Here is a 16,311-nt window from a genome sequence, read left to right as displayed (position 1 = left end):
TGCTTAGTACAATGGTGCAGTTTGGTAGCTATATTTAGAATTGATTTGAACACTTTAGAGGGAAAAAACAGGATTTTTTATTGAAGTCATAGATCTTTTTGACATAAGTTCTCTTTCATTTCAAATATGACGGTAGGAGCCAGCTGCCCCTTGCCAAAACTCAGACATAAAGAACTAGAAAGAGACTGGAGTACCTTCTATTCTGAAGGTGCAGCAAAGAATCGTAGCACACTAAATCGCAGCACAGGAAATGAGGCCTGTTCTAAGTAGCAAGAAGTACTACATGTCAAAGTTTCTCCTTGCAAGGAGCCACGCTGAGATGACAAGAGGCAATAGGTACAGGTTGCACCAGGAGAGGTTTTATCTCGATATAAGAAAGAAATTTTTTACAGTGAGAACAATCATTCACTCAAACAATCTCCCCAGAGACATGGTAGAGTCCCCATCACTGGAGATGGACAGGGTGCTGGATAATCTCCTCTAGGCTCCCTTTCCCACAAAAGGTTGGACCAGATGGTCTTTCGAGGTCCCTTCCAACCTGGGCTGTTCTCTGATTCTGTCAAAGCTAAACTGTACCAAAAAATATGCATTGTCACTGAAGTGCATTGAAAGTAAAACCAGGAATAAGGAAGATGTTGCTAAGGTAAGAAAACTATTGGTACATAAGATCTGTTTTCTAAAATTTGAAGAACAGTGAAAAAAAGTTATGATTAATAAATCAGTAGGAGTTTTGCCAGATTTTTGTTCACTGTTTGCATTAGAGATTTTTCTAAATCGTATAACAATTTTACTTAGCAGCAGATTATTTGTTTACCTTGGACACTAAGCCAAACCAAATTACGTCTTTAGCAAACATTGTACAGGATTTTCAAATAATCCATTTTTTCAAAGCAATATAAATAGAGCACAATAAAATACAATTTCATGTTAGAGGAAACTCAGTAAAGCAGGACCAAATTCATTAAGAGACTGTTCTATTTTAGGTGGTAGGTATCTAATGAAATCTGTACATAAAAACTCTACTAAAGTGACATGTGCAGGTATTCTAACTGTGACTGAAAAAGTAATTATTCTGTGCTGCAACTCCCGAAATGTAACACACGTACTTGTTTATAGAAAGTGTTTGGCATAAAATGACAAAAACTAACTAATATTTTTTTTGTCCTTTGATCCTATTCCTAGCCATTTCTTCTGTACTTAAGTAATTTGAAATGCTTCTGTACTTTTAGAATACTAAGCTTAATTTCAGTTTAATTTTACGATAACTTTTTTTGTTTCTTTACCTATTTTTCCTCTCTTTCTTGCTGTCCTTCCCGAATCTCTATATAGATGAATGAAATGCTTAAGAAGGTACAATATTAATAAATGAAATCAGTTGAGAGATTCCTGGTTTCCCTGTTTAAGATTTAGCTTTGTTTTGTGCCATTCAGTGATCTTTTTGCACTTTGCATTACTTGACTCTGACATAGTAGTTATTTATTTGTCAGTAATATTTGCAGTGAATTACTACATTTAAATTTAAAAAGTGGCTGTATATTTCACCTGTTAATTATCATTGAGAAGCGTCACCACTGTGTGCTCTCTCTGCTGACTTGGAGGTCTAGCGCAGGGCCCTGCCCAGCTGTTCCACTCCTGGTTAGTTTGAGAAGAAAGGTAACAAACAACAAAGTGGTTTATTTTGAACAAAAATATTATGAAGGATGAGCTTTAATTCTCAGCACCACCAGAAATATACAAAGGATTCTAAGTAGATGAAAAAAAATATTTTGACTGATCCCAATACCTTTAAAAGATGACATCCTAGGTGACATATGAGCAAATAATTGTCATTGTTACACAATTAATATGTGCTAGAGTCCTAGATTTGCTTTTGGAAAATCTCATCTAAAAGCACTAAAATTTTAGACAAGGCTGAATTATAAAGATTCATCTAAAAATTACTTGGACCTTCTCTGCAAATATTTTGGCATTGCTCAGGGTTGTCACAGTATTATTTATATAAAAATTACTGGGATTTTTATATAAAAATTACTGGGATTAGCCTCAGTGGTGGTTTTAACGGAGTGTTATGTGAATAGCATGTAGGATTAGTACCTAACCATTGAATTAATATGTGAAGTTATATACTCACCCCTGGATTTTTGCTTGGCCGTAACTTTCACTACATTTTTCAGTGCTTTAATAAAGCCAGCTTATAGGTACAGGTCATTATGTGCATTCATAAGTAAAACCAAATTGCTTGATTTTCCATTACCTTGACATTTCACATATGTCTGTGAGCCAAAGTATATGCTACAAGCAAAGTTCAAAATGCTATTAGGAAAGAATACACTCCTTTTATGCTCCTGTAAATGGTGAAATAAGGCCAAATATAGTAAAGACTTAAGCCCAAACTATAAATAAAACTAATTTTTGTATAAATTCTACTGTCTTTTGAAGTTTGATACCCAAGAAGATGAGAAATTGCTCCAGGCAGCAGAGAAGTATGAAGCTGAATGTACATCAAAGTTTCCAAGCCGCCAATGCCTAACAACTGTAATTGACCTCAATGGGAAAACAGTTTTTATTACCAGATATATCAGACCTCTGAATCCACCACAGGAGCTTCTTGATGCTGTCCCAAATAGTTCTCAAACAGCAGCAGTAAGTACTTGGAAAAGACCGTGAAATTTTGAGATATAGATGTCAGTGTGTGTGCTCACATGTGCACATAGGCATGTAACATTTTTGTGTTTGCTGTATAGCTATGCTTTTTGTAAAGGAAAAACTAGAGATACAAAATAAAGTAGTAATGACTATGTGTGATACACAGTAAGTCTATCCATAATGATGCTGGAAAAGGATATTTGTTTTCTCTGGAAAAAAATAGGTATATTAACGAGTGTTGTCCTTTAAAAGACAAAGAATTATGCCAAACCTCAATGGGAGTAAATCATATCAGTCTTTGGTATAAATTCTAACATGAGCTAGCTGCTACTGTAATGAGGTTAGTCAGTGTTTTGTCATTGATATCTGTGGAAACAGCACTATGCTTCATGTCTGCTATAATAATACTGTTGTTACATATCAGTGTCATGAATGGAAGGTGTGACTTGCTCTGTTCTGTTTTCTTGCAGGAATTGGTGGCTCGATACGTTGCTTTGATTCCTTTTTTGCCAGATAGTGTGTCATTTGCTGGAATTTGTGATTTATGGAGTACCTCAGACGTAAGTAATGCATTAAACAGAAGTTCTTTTTGCTCTTGAATGTGATGTAACTTCCTAGCAGCCCCTGCTTCCAGGAGGAGTTTCTAGTAGGTGAGCTCTTGAGGTTCCTTCAGACCTAAATTATTCTGTGGTTCTATTATTGTGAGGACTGTTTTTCTTTATAAGCAGTTTATTTCAAAGAATGAGGACCAAAGCTTGAGTAAAGTTGCTCATGCTGATATGAGCCAAAATTTGTCTTTGGTAGGTTGCAATTGATTGACCCTAAGAATGCTTAGGGCTTTAAGCTTTTCCTGGTTTTTTTCAGTTCTAAAACAATCCAAAATTGCTAGTCATGCACAAGTGAAAGGATGCTGACTGATGGAGACTTAAAAACTAGACTTAAAATCGATCATTGTCATTCCAAGGAACTACAGAAAAAACATTGCAGGTAATGTCAGCAATAATGGGAGATTTAGCGTTCTTTGTCACATACAAATAAATCCTGTCATCTATAGAATAACAAAGAGCAGACATTAAGTTAATCATAGATGATGTTTTTACCATCTCAGAATTTTCCAGATCAGCGTCATGGATTTTCACACATTCACTCTTCATCCTGCATGTTGAAGCAGTGCCCAGTAAACAATAAAGATCAGTTGCAAAGATCTGAGAGGACTCTTTTGCTTCAGAAGTGTTAAGAAATATTCTTAAATGTTGTAAGTTGAAAACACAGTTGATAACTGCATAGAAAGACTTTTTTTTCTTTTGTGTCTCAATTAGCAATTTCTTTATCTTCTGGCGGGAGATGAGGAAGAACATGCCGTGCTCTTGTGTAATTATTTTCTTGGTATGGGGAAAAAAGCCTGGCTTATCATTGGAAATGCTATTCCTGAGGTAAGAGGATTTTTTTCATTTGGTCTGAATTTTAACTTTTATTCTCCAAAGTCTTTGGTTCCCACCAATGGATAGAATTGTTTCTTGCTGGCATGTTTTTCCAGGAAGTTATCTAAACATTGGTGCTGCTGGAACTGATTCTTTCCAGAGGGGGAAGAAAAAAAGCTGAAAGCATATCTTAGTATAAATACCGTCTTTGTTTTTTTTTTCTGGGCCCATGCTTCCACGCTTAATCTGGTAGTAGCTGTCACCCTCATAGTATAATACCAAGCATCTGCAAACCTTGACTGGACTTTAGCTTGTCTAAATGCTGTGTCGGGGACAGTCCGTTCACAGTGTCCGAGTTGTGAATACACAGCCTGTGACAGAGTTGGCGTGGAATTGGGTGAAGGCTGAGAGGCGGCAGGAGAGGGTTAGGGGCTTGCCAGGGATTCTTACTGGTACCTACACATCCCTTGATTATCTCTCCAGCTGATGGCAAAGCTGCAGCAAGAGCAATGATCGATCTGTTCAGGCTCGACCAGTCAGTCCTCATCTGCCTTGGGTAATACGGGCAGGTTAGGCATCCTAACCTGTATCCTGTCATGGCTGCCAGCCCCCTGTGGCAGCGATCTGGCTTAGGCTGGCAAAGAACTAAAGGATTTAGATTCTTTTGCCCTTAGGAGATGCATTTGTTCTCAGGGAAGCACTCGGATTTCCAAGTAACCAATACTGTTGTTTACAATGCAGATTTCCACCATTGGTATCTCAAATTACCAAGCACATGTGAAAGTTTTGCTGACCAGAGTTTTGGTAAAAATCCCTGTCACGACTAGTTTCTTTAGCACAGTCTCAGGTACTGCAGTGGCAGCAACAGGTACTCAGGTACATTCCTTCCACTCCAAATCTGATGGAGATGGTAGTCCTTAGTAAAGCATTCAGCTTATGCATGCTGTAAGGGGGATTATTTCAGGTATTTCAAGGTACCTGGAAAATGTGGGAGATGATAGATAGGTAACAAGAAAATAGCAGTTTAGTGATTCCTGATAGAGAACATAAAAAGATAGCTGGGAAATTCCTGATGTGCCTGTATGAGGGAAGGCTGATGGATGACGTATAAAGTGTGCTGCCTCGCGGCAGTCCTTCAACGCGGAGGTTGCCTGTGGATGAGAGTAGTGGCAGTAGCCAAGACAGACATGCTGATACTGAAGTGGCATACATTAAACATTCCTGTCTATGGCATTTCGCATCAGTTCCTAGCTGAACCAAGACAACTTTCAGAATCTATATTTTAAGAATGGCTCGGGGCTATGTCTAACATTTCTCTGCCACGTCAGAGCCAGAGAACACGTTATTATGTACGTGTTAGTTGGTTGAAGTGTAATGAACCTGTAAATTCCTCCAACCAGTTTGCCCCCTAAAAGTACTATTAATCTCAATAGTAAAAATGTAATATTCCAAACAATACAAAGTATACTGTCTTTGCAGCCACTTCGAAAACATCTTTCTCATATTTTTGTTCTTCCTAGGGACCAACTGCGTATGTATTAACTTTGGAACAAAGTCAATATGTAATTTGGAATCCCAGTACTGGATGTTTTTATGGGCAGTATGATACTTTCTGCCCCTTACAAAATGTGTATTGTCTGATCAGCTGTGATAATGTAAGTAAGTGTACCCAGTCTTGTCATATTTCTATACACATAAAAGCTGATAACTTGATATTTTTCTTGACCTCATGCATCATTTGTTCATCAATGTAACTGTATTTATGCTGTCATGTTATTAGTGAGTTTATTCAATCATCTTAAGTAGGTTTTTCAGCTTCTTTAAATACAAAAGATTTTTTTTTATCAGCATTTAGGTGGATCATGACATCCATTCGTGTAATTTTCGTTACTGGGTTTTACTTACATGTTTTCCAACTTGGATGGCTCAAGAATATGTTCAGTTTACCACTCCTTAGCTGAGGAGTAGTAGTTCAGCAAAGCTAATAGTTTGCAGGTGAAATGTAACTGTAAAATGAAAAATAAAGCATATTGGAAGGAGTCACCTGAGTTGCATACGTAGTGGTGGGCACAGCCCCCACTGGTCCAATGTGCAAAACACAGAGCTGGCATTACAAGGCACAAAAACTGTATTGATTTTTTTGCCTGGCGCCAAGTCCTCCTGTTTATTTGTTATAAAATACAAGTAATACTAGTGCCTGTTCACAATATATTATTCATTGTGTGCCTGGAAACCCTCTGAGAGAGAGCGGAGGGGAGAGGAGAGAGAAGACAGCGTAAGAGCTGTGCAGCTCAGGGCGGGTGAACCAAAGGCCCCCGCACGGGGCACAGCTGAGCCTGTGCCCAGAGGGACTGAAACCCTGGGCGGTTTCCTGCCAGCAGCATTCCCTGACTTGGCTGGGGGCCAACCCTTGCAGCTTCTGGGGACAGAAACTGGGACATGATCACAAGGTAGAAAGATACGTGAAAGCATGAAGCTGAGGAAACAGAAGGTGAGTTTAAAGAAAAACCAAAACCCTAGGATTTATTTGAATGAACACTGGAAGTTGAGTTTAAAAGTTTGCTTCTCAGTTTTTTTGGAACCACTATAAGAAAGCAGTGACTCAGACTTCTGTCACGCACCAAAATACAGCAAACAGTTAATTTTTTTTTGTGTATTGAAAACATACCTGGAGAAGTCGTTTGAAGTGTCATGCATTACAAGTTTTGTTTTGTTTTTTAATCTTCTGGGATTTTACTCTAAACACAAGACTTTGGATGAGAATTTAATATTCTAAAGCATATTTATTTTAAAAGTGTAATTTCTCTCTTTCATTGAAAGTGTTCTCGGGAGTGGTTGAATTAGTTTGGGTCTTTTTTTTTTTTAAGTAGTACTAAACCTACAGTTAAGAAAAATGTAACTAACTTAATTGTTGATTGCTGGAAGAAGCAACTAAGGACTTCGGCACTGACAACCTAATCAGCTAACCTTGAACTGCAGAGCTCAACATCTTTCAGTCTACGCGTGACTCGGAGCACGTGTGCTGCCAGCAGAGCGATGCCACTTCATATCCAACAGGGGGAAAAAAGGCTATGCTGTGTCGTATGGGATATACACAGAGCCGTCAGTCACAAAAGGTTACATAGTACATTTACATATTAATTGTTGGTACATTTTGCAGCCTCAGTAGTAGTTATTTAAAGGTTGTTTTGAACAAGCAGCCTACAATGCTGGCATGCTTCAGACTAGGCTTAAACACAGACCAAACTGAATGGGTATAAAGAAGTGGAGTGCAAGACATGGGTTCCCCTTGATGACAAAACATACATAGGAGCTATGTGTGTCTGCAATACCTACTTACCTTCTGCATCATAAGCTTGAAATAGCAATGGTGCTGGGGTGCAGCAGGCTACCAGGCATCGCAGCCACAGCTGCACTGCGCTGGGCCTTTGGAAGAGTTTCATCAGAATTCACACAAGACTTGTGTAGCAATCCAGAGGGGTGGAAATGCAGCTCAGGACAGCGGGAGAAACTGGAGTATACTGTAACCCAACACCATGTGATAATGAAGTGATGGCAAAGGCAGAAAGTTTCTGAAAGCATAAAAACTGCCATGGTGCACAGTAGATGAGGCGCTGAAAAGGAAAAACTGGAGAAAACAAAGATTCAGCAGGAAGAGGTGCCAACTGCAGACAGTAATGCTGTTCACACGCTGGTCTCAATCCATACTCGGACGCACAAGACATGACAGACCAGCACCGTCCCTTTTGATGCAAGAACGCAAAAGCTGCACATCAGCTGGGATTATACAAGATTGCTGTGGTTCATATGAACTCCTAGAGCAATTACCAGTATGAGGTCAACATTATATAGTATTTTATTGCCATGTAAGTGGAATGTGTTCCATAGCAGTTATCATGTGCTGAAAATTAAACATCTTTCTTTCTTGTAGATTTGGTTTAATATGCAAGAATATGATTCCCCAGTAAGGATAAATTTTGATATCAGCAAACCAAAACTTTGGAAGTCTTTCTTTTCAAGAAGCTTGCCCTACCCTGGTCTCCGCAGCATTCAGGTATTAATGTATCCATTACCAACTTCATTTGAGGGGCTGAGAGAGCACAGACTAAGTATAAAGAAACAGAGACTAAGTTCTTTGGACTTCTGTGGTTAAGTATATTTATGTTATAGCATTGGGTTTTAAAAAGATTTTTCCCAGGCACTCCTTAAAAAATGAAAGCAGGAATACAGCAAAGCATTTGGTTTTGTACAGAACGAATGCACATCTGTTGTCCTCTAAATACCTATGTAAGATCTCAGGATAAGAGTCAAGTAAATGGCACAAATCTTTAACCCAACCCTATGCAGAGAAGTAGCTTGGTATTATAAAGAAAACGTCAACTTTTGTCTTACAGCTAGGAAGGCATTATTTCAAGCTGTAACACATCCTTAGTAAACAAACAGGAATTTTTCTAGTTTATCAAAGGCATAAACAGTTGAAGTTTACTGGGAAAAGAAGAAAAAACAGCATTACATGCAAACATCTCATTAGTGTTTTTATTACATCTCTACTGAGTAATAGATTATTTTAGCGTAATTGTGAACACATGTGAGTACCATCACAGCAGTAACTCCTGAAGTTACATTGCTCTGTAACTAGAAGAGATTGCACTTTTTAATATTTAAACTTTTTGTTTATTGCCAGCCGGAAGAACTAGTTTATCAGCATTCGGACAAGGCTGCTGCGGTGGAACTACAGGGCAGGTAATTCTACCTCTGAAAGGAATGCTGTCGGTGCTAGTGCTGATCACTAGAGGTGGAGCTCCTTCTTACACTCCTCGAGCATATTCATACCTAGGTCCTAGAAGCCTGCATAATGCTGGGAATTGAGAATGGCCTAAAATCGGAAACTGGAGCTTGCAGGACTTCTTAAAATTTTCTCTCTTTAACAGAGATTACCAGATAGAAAGAAGCATGGCTGTAGTTCCCTAATAAGCCTAAATGCTGCAGAGGGATGAGAGGAGAGGGTGCAGAGTAAGAAGGGTTGTAAGCCCCTGGCCTCCCCTTCCGTTACTGAACATGCAGGCACCATATAGCTACGTTGGCATTGCTTTTCTGTGCTTTTAGGTAGTGGTAACTTTAACTGAAGTCATTTGCGTTCCCCATAATCTATACAAAGTGTGTCAATGTCCAGTAAATCCTAGAATTGTAATAATCAGTATATTTTATTGCAGGATTGAAAAAATATTAAAAGATAAGATTATGGAATGGAGACCAAGGCACCTAACTCGTTGGAACAGATACTGTACCTCTACCCTACGTAACTTTCTGCCACTGCTGGAACAAAACCAAGGCAAAGATGTAGAAGATGACCATCAGGCAGAGCTGCAAAAACAGCTAGGAGATTACAGGGTAGAGTTGTGAACATACATGGCTTGTGCATGGAAGTAGGAATCTAAATCCCTAGGATTTAGTATCGCTGCTTTGTGGTACCGAAGCATGTCCTAGGCTATTTATTTCCTCTACTACCAAAGTCACAAGAGTTTTTATACCAAAGATAAACCAATGTAGTATTTACAGAGTGAAGGAGTGATGATCTATTTTATTTCATTTGTAGATGTTGGAGATAAACATTTTCTGTTGAACATAAAGATAAGAATGTAAAGATAAATTGGCTGCACCGTTCTTGTATTATTGCTGTAGCACAACAGTCACTATCTCCAATACATACGTACACGTGCAGTCTCCTAGCACCGGATGCTTACAGGCTGACTGGTGCATTAGCTTGCAAGTCCGGTCACCAAGAGCCTGGCACTGGTGCTGAGTCTGCTTACAGTGCAGGAGCCCACACAACAACATGCTTTACTTCAGTTGTCTGCTCTTTGCTCCACTCTTTAAAGACAGCAGAAGATTCACTGAAGTATTCAGTGTAGCCACCAGTGTAGCCATGCGTTCTTCCTCCAGGCTGTTCTAAAGGTTAGGTCCTTCTGCTCCCCGCGTAAAACTCACCTGGTAACAACACTGTACGCAGCTATGGCAATTTTCAAAATGAGTTGAGGTTTCAGTTCCTGTTAGACCTGAAACCTATTATGGGCAGCAGACGTTTGCCACCTGAAATCCCCAGCCAGCACAGACAGGAGAACACAATGAATTGAAACCAGTTAAGAGGCAGAAAAGCAGCAAAGTTATGCTGTATGTGTTCGATGATAGAACTTTACTCTGGTGGATTTCTAAACATCTTCACCAAACCCAACCTAAAGAGGAAAAATGTTGAAGTTTGCCTGGAATATATGAAATAGGGAGGTGATCTTTAAATACAAAATGCATTTTTTTATTGCATCTCCTCAGGCCAGCAATAGAAAAGATAAATTTACATGCACAGTAAAGTAGCATTTCTAAAACTATGTATTTATTCAGGTGCCTTTGCCTTTTCTTCTTACCTTATTTGTTTTTTCCTCTTTCTTTCTCCCAGGTCTCTGGATTTCCTATTCATATGCCATTTTCTGAAGTCAGACCTTTAATAGAAGCTGTACACAGCACAGGAGTTCATACCATTGATGCTTCCAACGTTGAATTTGCTCTAGCCGTGTATATTCATGCTTATCCCCAAAATGTTCTCTCTGTATGGATTTATGTTGCTTCGCTTGTTCGAAATAGGTAGTATGGACCAGTCAGAATATGTCAAGAAATTTGCTTATGTAGGGGTAAATATAACTGATTTCTCACAGTGCTGATTTGAGCTATCCTAAGTATTTTAAAAATAGAGCGAGAACCTGATTTTTAGTAGCTGCAAACACATGAGCTTTATTCACCCTAAAACCACTGAAGACACTACTTATTACTGCTAAGGAAGAGACTGACAGCTTAAAATTCCAGTACTACTAGGTAATTTTTACACAGTATTTTGTAGCTCCCAGTGGGACATCACACTCTTGAAAGCATGCGCACATATGGTGACACTGCAGAGTAAAATGGTAGAGTTTGGCCACCTTATTTTCAGGTGAAACTTGGTTCCTGGAATCCTGCCTTGAAGATGATGTTTCTAGCTGTTCAGTTTGTTTTATCTACAGACCCCCGTCCTCTTCAAAGACACTGTCATTCAGTTACCATACACATAGATACAGTTTTCCAGTATCTGCATTCCTGAATGAAGACCAGGACTATTTACCTATGAATATATTTCATGCACCAAAGAGCCATCAGTGAAGGCCATACTTCAGTTTTTAAAAAGCTGCTTCTTCTGCTACTTCATACTTGGTGACTGTATAATGCCAGCACCATTTGGAGGTATAAGACAACATTTTCTTTAACTTTTAAAGACAAAGTTTTTAATAAATATTTATACCAAAATCAAAGTGGAAGCTCATTCATTTTAGACAAGAATTTGATTAAATTACTTTGGCGTACAAGATCCTTATCTGCAAGTTACCCTAGTAAAAGATTATCAAAAGAATAGTTTACTAAAAATCAAATTCACTTATCAGTGTATAAGTAGTGGTGTTAACTGTTAATGTCAATGTATATATTTATATCCTTTTCAGGCAGTTACCTTACTAATTAAACTCTTCCAAACGAAGATGATGGTGGGTTGAGCCAGGAAGGTTGTTCATCAGAACATATCAAAGTTAAGATTGTTCTTGAGCTTCCAAACTAGACTCAGTCCATCGAATAAATACTAGACACAAAATCTTTGGTTTAGAGCCTGTGGGTGCCACCACAGGTTCCCTCTGTAAACCTCCAGCAGAAAGGAGTGGCTGCATTGTCATCACGTCATGCTTTGCTGAGCAACACTGATGGCATCTCCCACGTTCAGTCCAGCTCCCCTTCAGAGAAGGGTGAAGGAGGAAGATGATGTAAGTGAACAGAACTTTCTGGAGCTGGCCCAGCCCTCAGCTGTGTCCCCACCTGGCAGCAAGGAGGAGAAGGGCCTCCAGCCTCAGAAACAGTAGCTGTGGAACAAGGACAGATGCAAGAAAGCCCGTGTACCTCGCTACTCTCATCTTGCCTCAGTCAGCATCGCACAAATGGCCACGTATCTACGCTAACCTTGGGGCACCAAAGGAAATTTAATGCAGCTTACATGAAGAACAGTTGCTGGAATAATGGTATCCTTCTATATCTCTTCCTCAGGCTTCTACCTGAGCACTGTACCTCCTGCCTCTAGCCCAAGTTCAGCTGTTAACCATCAGCAGCCAACTCGGCACCAACTCTACATTCTTACCTGACTGCTCCTCAGTATTAGTGGGAGCAAGATGGCATCAAAACTTCCAGTTTATTGTAATCTCCGGCTACGGCTGCAAGCTGACTTCCCAGGCACCAAGAATCCTGAAAGCTACATATGAAACCATGACTGCTGCCATAAATAAATGCAACTCAAGAGAATTTATCCAATTAGTAAAACGGGTAAAAATTACTAGTTTGACATATTGTCAGCCTTCAGAATTATGCAGGATGGGGGAAAAAACCTGTCTGCCTTCTACAAAGGCTGCCAGCTGCCCCTCCTCTGCCCGAGAGAAAAAACAACCAGCAGCTCTGCAGGCATACGAGCAGGCGGCCATTACAGTTTCCAACTTAAGACGGGCTACAACACTCGCTTCCTCCTGCAGCGGGCCCTTCCCCATACCGCCACACACACACGCACCCACAACTCGCACATTACTCATCTCTCTTCCTAGCGCAGGTTTCACTCAGCCCAGCGATGGATTCTGTGCCCCCCTGCTAGTCTCTCCTGTTCAAGGAGGGGTCGTCTTAAAAATCGAGCACTGGGGAAAATGTATTGTCATCTTCCACAGACTTCCTAGGAATGAAAACTGACTTCCTTGGAAGCTGTTTCAAAAATGCATCTTAACACAGTCATAGGAAGAAAAAAAAAAAAAAAAAAACCAAAACCCCTACACAGACTGCAAGGTTCACAGCTCTGCAAGCACCACAACACCCACCCACCCAATCTCTGCAGCCTCCGGCACAGTACACCTGGCTGTTACACCTTAAAAGCATATATATATATATATATATATATTCAACTGCTACATAAATTTTTTGTTGGTGGGAATGTTTTATTTGAGTATGTCTTTCAAGCCCAAATACAAAACCAAATGCAAAAGGAAGGTGGGAATTTCCCTAATTTTGCAATATAAAGAACGACTTCAGGATGAGAGGAAAGGGGAAGAAACAAGGCTCCTAAAGATGTATAGTTGTTACCCAAATGCAAACAATACATTTCAAATTCTCTGCAGAGCTTTATATTGTACTTACGGATTCAAAATAAAAAAAACATTCACTTAACACAAAATAATCCAGTAAAGTATATTTAAGTGCCAAACTTGGAAGAAAGTGGCATTAAAAAAAAAAGAATCTGAATGTTTTCCCATCTTCCCCAAATTAAGAAAACCAAAACCCAACACCCCTCAAACCAAATGAGATTTTGTGAGATTGTTACAACACTGTACAGTACACTCATAATTAAGATTCTGAAGTTGCGGGCAGGGTCAGGCTAGTATAACAAATCTCACTCCAAGGATTGTTAACACAAGATGCGAACTGTAAGTAAAGTGCATGAAAGGAAGCCTGCTCAGCTAAATGAAGTAGACTGAAAGATCAGGAGTCAGCGGTCATTCGCCAGAGCGGCAGCAGGCCCGAAAACCACACTGCAAATTCTGGCATCCACTGGCGGTTTCAGCATGAGGACCTGCACAAAAACAGAACAAATGTGAAAAGAAGAAAAGGCCGTTTATTTAGCTTCAGAATTCTCATAACCTGGTAATTCAGAAAACGTCTCCTTTTTTTTCAATACACTAAACTTCATTCAGCACTGTGAAGTCTGAAACACTGCCAGTACTATCACAGTATAAAAACCTCAATTGGAACAGTTACTTTTCCAGAGATTTTTTTGCTCCGATAGCTCTGTCCCATGAAGATAACACATCCAAAATGACACAGATGTACGATGAGCAACGCTAAATGAGCAAGCCTAAGCAAGCTCTCACTGCTAGCTTTCAGAATTGAGGTATATTTTCACAATGCATATTTAACTCCCGTTTTTCAAATTCAGATGATGACTTCATGGCACTGCCAAAGAAACCATAATCTCCAAAACTATTTCTACTATAATGGAAACAGTTTTTTAGTCTGGAAGGTTTTTTTTTTCTCTCCACGAACACTTCATGGTTGGCTAGACCTCACGTACTCTGAATTCCAAAAACTAAAATCACCTTTAGTATCACGGCAGTTACCAGAAGCCATAAGGCTAAGAACGAGCCATTCAAAAAGAAAGGAAGAGTTGCGAGCACAGACAGTATAAACCAACACTGTAATTCTACCCACCTCCACTTACCTTCACTTACGGTTATCCCTTTAATTTGAAATGTTAAAGTGATCATGAGATAAGAAACTATTAAATTTATTAGTACAGGATTTTATTTCCTGCAGCCATGTGCCTGCTTTAGAGACACAAACATTGACATTCAGGTCAGCTGAACTCTGCCACCCAACGCAGATTGGAAGTGGGCTGCTACGTTAACTTAAACAAGCTAGTAAAGACTTAACCAGGACAACCCAAATTTCCCCCCTCTGTATTTGAGACGAATCAAAGAATATTTAGGTCATTTTTAATACATTTAGAAAGGACTAGCAAAATAATGTAATGAACTAGGGCACCATGCTATGTGTGGCTTGTTTTTACCCCTTGAACAGTAACTTAAAGTCATAATTCAATTAATTTCCAAGAACCTGGTGTCTGGAAAACAGCCTTCTGCTTCATGCCACACACCAATGAGCAATATTCTACAAGGTAATTAAGTTAACATGCATGAGACTGAATACAACAAACCTGAAGCTATAATGAAGGACAATGGTTACAGTATACAAAACAGTAAACTTTTAATTTGTCAATAAACTCATTTTCCTTTTCACATCTTTTTATTCACCTGAACTAAATTTTGATCCTCCAAGTCACTTACGAGCTAGAGTTTGAAAGCTTCTTCGTAAGTCCTTTAAAAAGGAGACTCGGTGCTTCTGAATAGCTGGTTTAGCAGAGCATGTTCTGTGCAGCAGCATTTTCCAAGTCGTAGCTGACCTTCCTCATCATTGCCACAGCTAAGCAGCGCATCAGTATTTTTGAAGCAACTATCACATTTCTAGTAAAAATGCTTGTGGACAAAAACGTACAGAACCACAACGTCCCACGGAAGGGAACACTCAGTATACTTTGATATCGTTTTCCATCATTTTCTTGCTCATTTTAAGAATGTTCTTCCTCATGCCCATAACTGGAACATAAAAACTGCCCTTCTAGGCCTGACCAATGGTCCATCTAACCCTACCCTCATCACTGGCAACAGCAAGTGTTACCTAGGAAGACCATATAAGCTTATCGTGCACACCTTTTGTACAAATCTCCCCGGCATCCCTAACCATTGTAGTAGGGACATTAAAGTCCACTCCCTTCAGTATTTGTTTGTGGTTCAGTTGTGCATGCATTTGTTTAACCTCTTTTTAAACCTGCTGATACTGCTTCCACAATTCCCCATGGGACCAAGTTCCAGGAGTTCACCACATTGTGCATCTGCTTTAAAATCTACCACCTACCCATTTCACCTGCCGTCGCTGAGCTGTAATACTGCAGAATTTGGAGAGTCACTGTTGCACCTTCACCTCATCTACTGCCTTCCCAGTTCTGTCAACGGCCATCCCCCTTCCTGCCTTCTCATTCCCATACTGAAACGTTCCAGCCTTTTGAGTGTCTCCCGGCAAGGCAGCCGCTCAGTTCCCTAACTCTTTTTAGCAGCCCTCTTCTGTGTCTTCTGTCACTCCGTTACATACACGCCTCAAGATGGGGAGACCAAAACCGCATGCAGTACTCCAAACGTGAGTGCCCCAAGGCTTCCAGGACCACGCGGCAACACCCTCTATCTTGCTCTCAACACCCTGACAATGCATAACATTGGTGGCTTTTTTGGCTGCTGCTGCAAACAGGAAAAATCTCAGAATTAGCACCGACAGCTCTCTGAAATCACTGTCTCCACATTGCAACTGCCAGCTCCGAATTCAGTTTCAGGCAATTGCAGTTTGATTATTCCCAACCACCCAGATAGATAACCATACATACAGCTATACTGAAGCTCGTAAGAAGTTCTTCTGGAAATCTTCAGCACTGGTATCGTTACTTGAGGCAGCTCAGTACCACTCAAAAACTTGGTGATTACTGTGTGCATTTCTTACACCGCAACAGCAACGGAAATGCTGAGTAAGACTGATGACAGCACAG

The 16,311-nt window shown here is 39.8% G+C and overlaps 2 protein-coding genes across 11 annotated transcripts in view; one reads left to right on the top strand and one right to left on the bottom strand.

The window, feature by feature from the left end:
- Positions 1 to 12,947, top strand: part of CC2D2A (coiled-coil and C2 domain containing 2A) — a 69,085-nt gene extending 56,138 nt beyond the window's left edge. For all 3 annotated transcript variants that reach the window (XM_082316311.1, XM_082316312.1, XM_082316313.1), the window contains 8 exons: positions 2,440 to 2,643; positions 3,117 to 3,206; positions 3,966 to 4,079; positions 5,588 to 5,722; positions 7,999 to 8,121; positions 8,752 to 8,810; positions 9,281 to 9,458; positions 10,519 to 12,947. In XM_082316311.1, coding sequence (XP_082172437.1) covers positions 2,440 to 2,643; positions 3,117 to 3,206; positions 3,966 to 4,079; positions 5,588 to 5,722; positions 7,999 to 8,121; positions 8,752 to 8,810; positions 9,281 to 9,458; positions 10,519 to 10,707 — 1,092 coding nt within the window. In that variant the 3' untranslated portion in view covers positions 10,708 to 12,947. The remainder of the gene's footprint in view (positions 1 to 2,439; positions 2,644 to 3,116; positions 3,207 to 3,965; positions 4,080 to 5,587; positions 5,723 to 7,998; positions 8,122 to 8,751; positions 8,811 to 9,280; positions 9,459 to 10,518) is intronic.
- A 132-nt stretch (positions 12,948 to 13,079) lies between these two features.
- Positions 13,080 to 16,311, bottom strand: part of FBXL5 (F-box and leucine rich repeat protein 5) — a 37,843-nt gene continuing 34,611 nt past the window's right edge. For 4 of the 8 annotated variants that reach the window (XM_082315387.1, XM_082315391.1, XM_082315389.1 and 1 more), the window contains exons 11-12: positions 15,867 to 16,009; positions 13,080 to 13,734 (exon numbers count right to left, since the gene is read on the bottom strand). In XM_082315387.1, the coding sequence (XP_082171513.1) occupies positions 13,651 to 13,734; positions 15,867 to 16,009 (227 nt within the window). In that variant the 3' untranslated portion in view covers positions 13,080 to 13,650. Of the gene's footprint in view, positions 13,735 to 15,004; positions 16,010 to 16,311 lie in introns of all 8 variants that reach the window. The other 4 variants (XM_082315388.1, XR_014228528.1, XR_014228529.1 and 1 more) reach the window with 4 other exon arrangements.

Source organism: Platalea leucorodia (assembly GCF_965183815.1).
Source record: "Platalea leucorodia genome assembly, chromosome: 6".
Lineage (NCBI taxonomy): Eukaryota > Metazoa > Chordata > Aves > Pelecaniformes > Threskiornithidae > Platalea > Platalea leucorodia.
The sequence above is the reverse complement of the archived record's forward strand: the minus strand, read 5'-3'. Positions and strand labels throughout refer to the sequence as shown.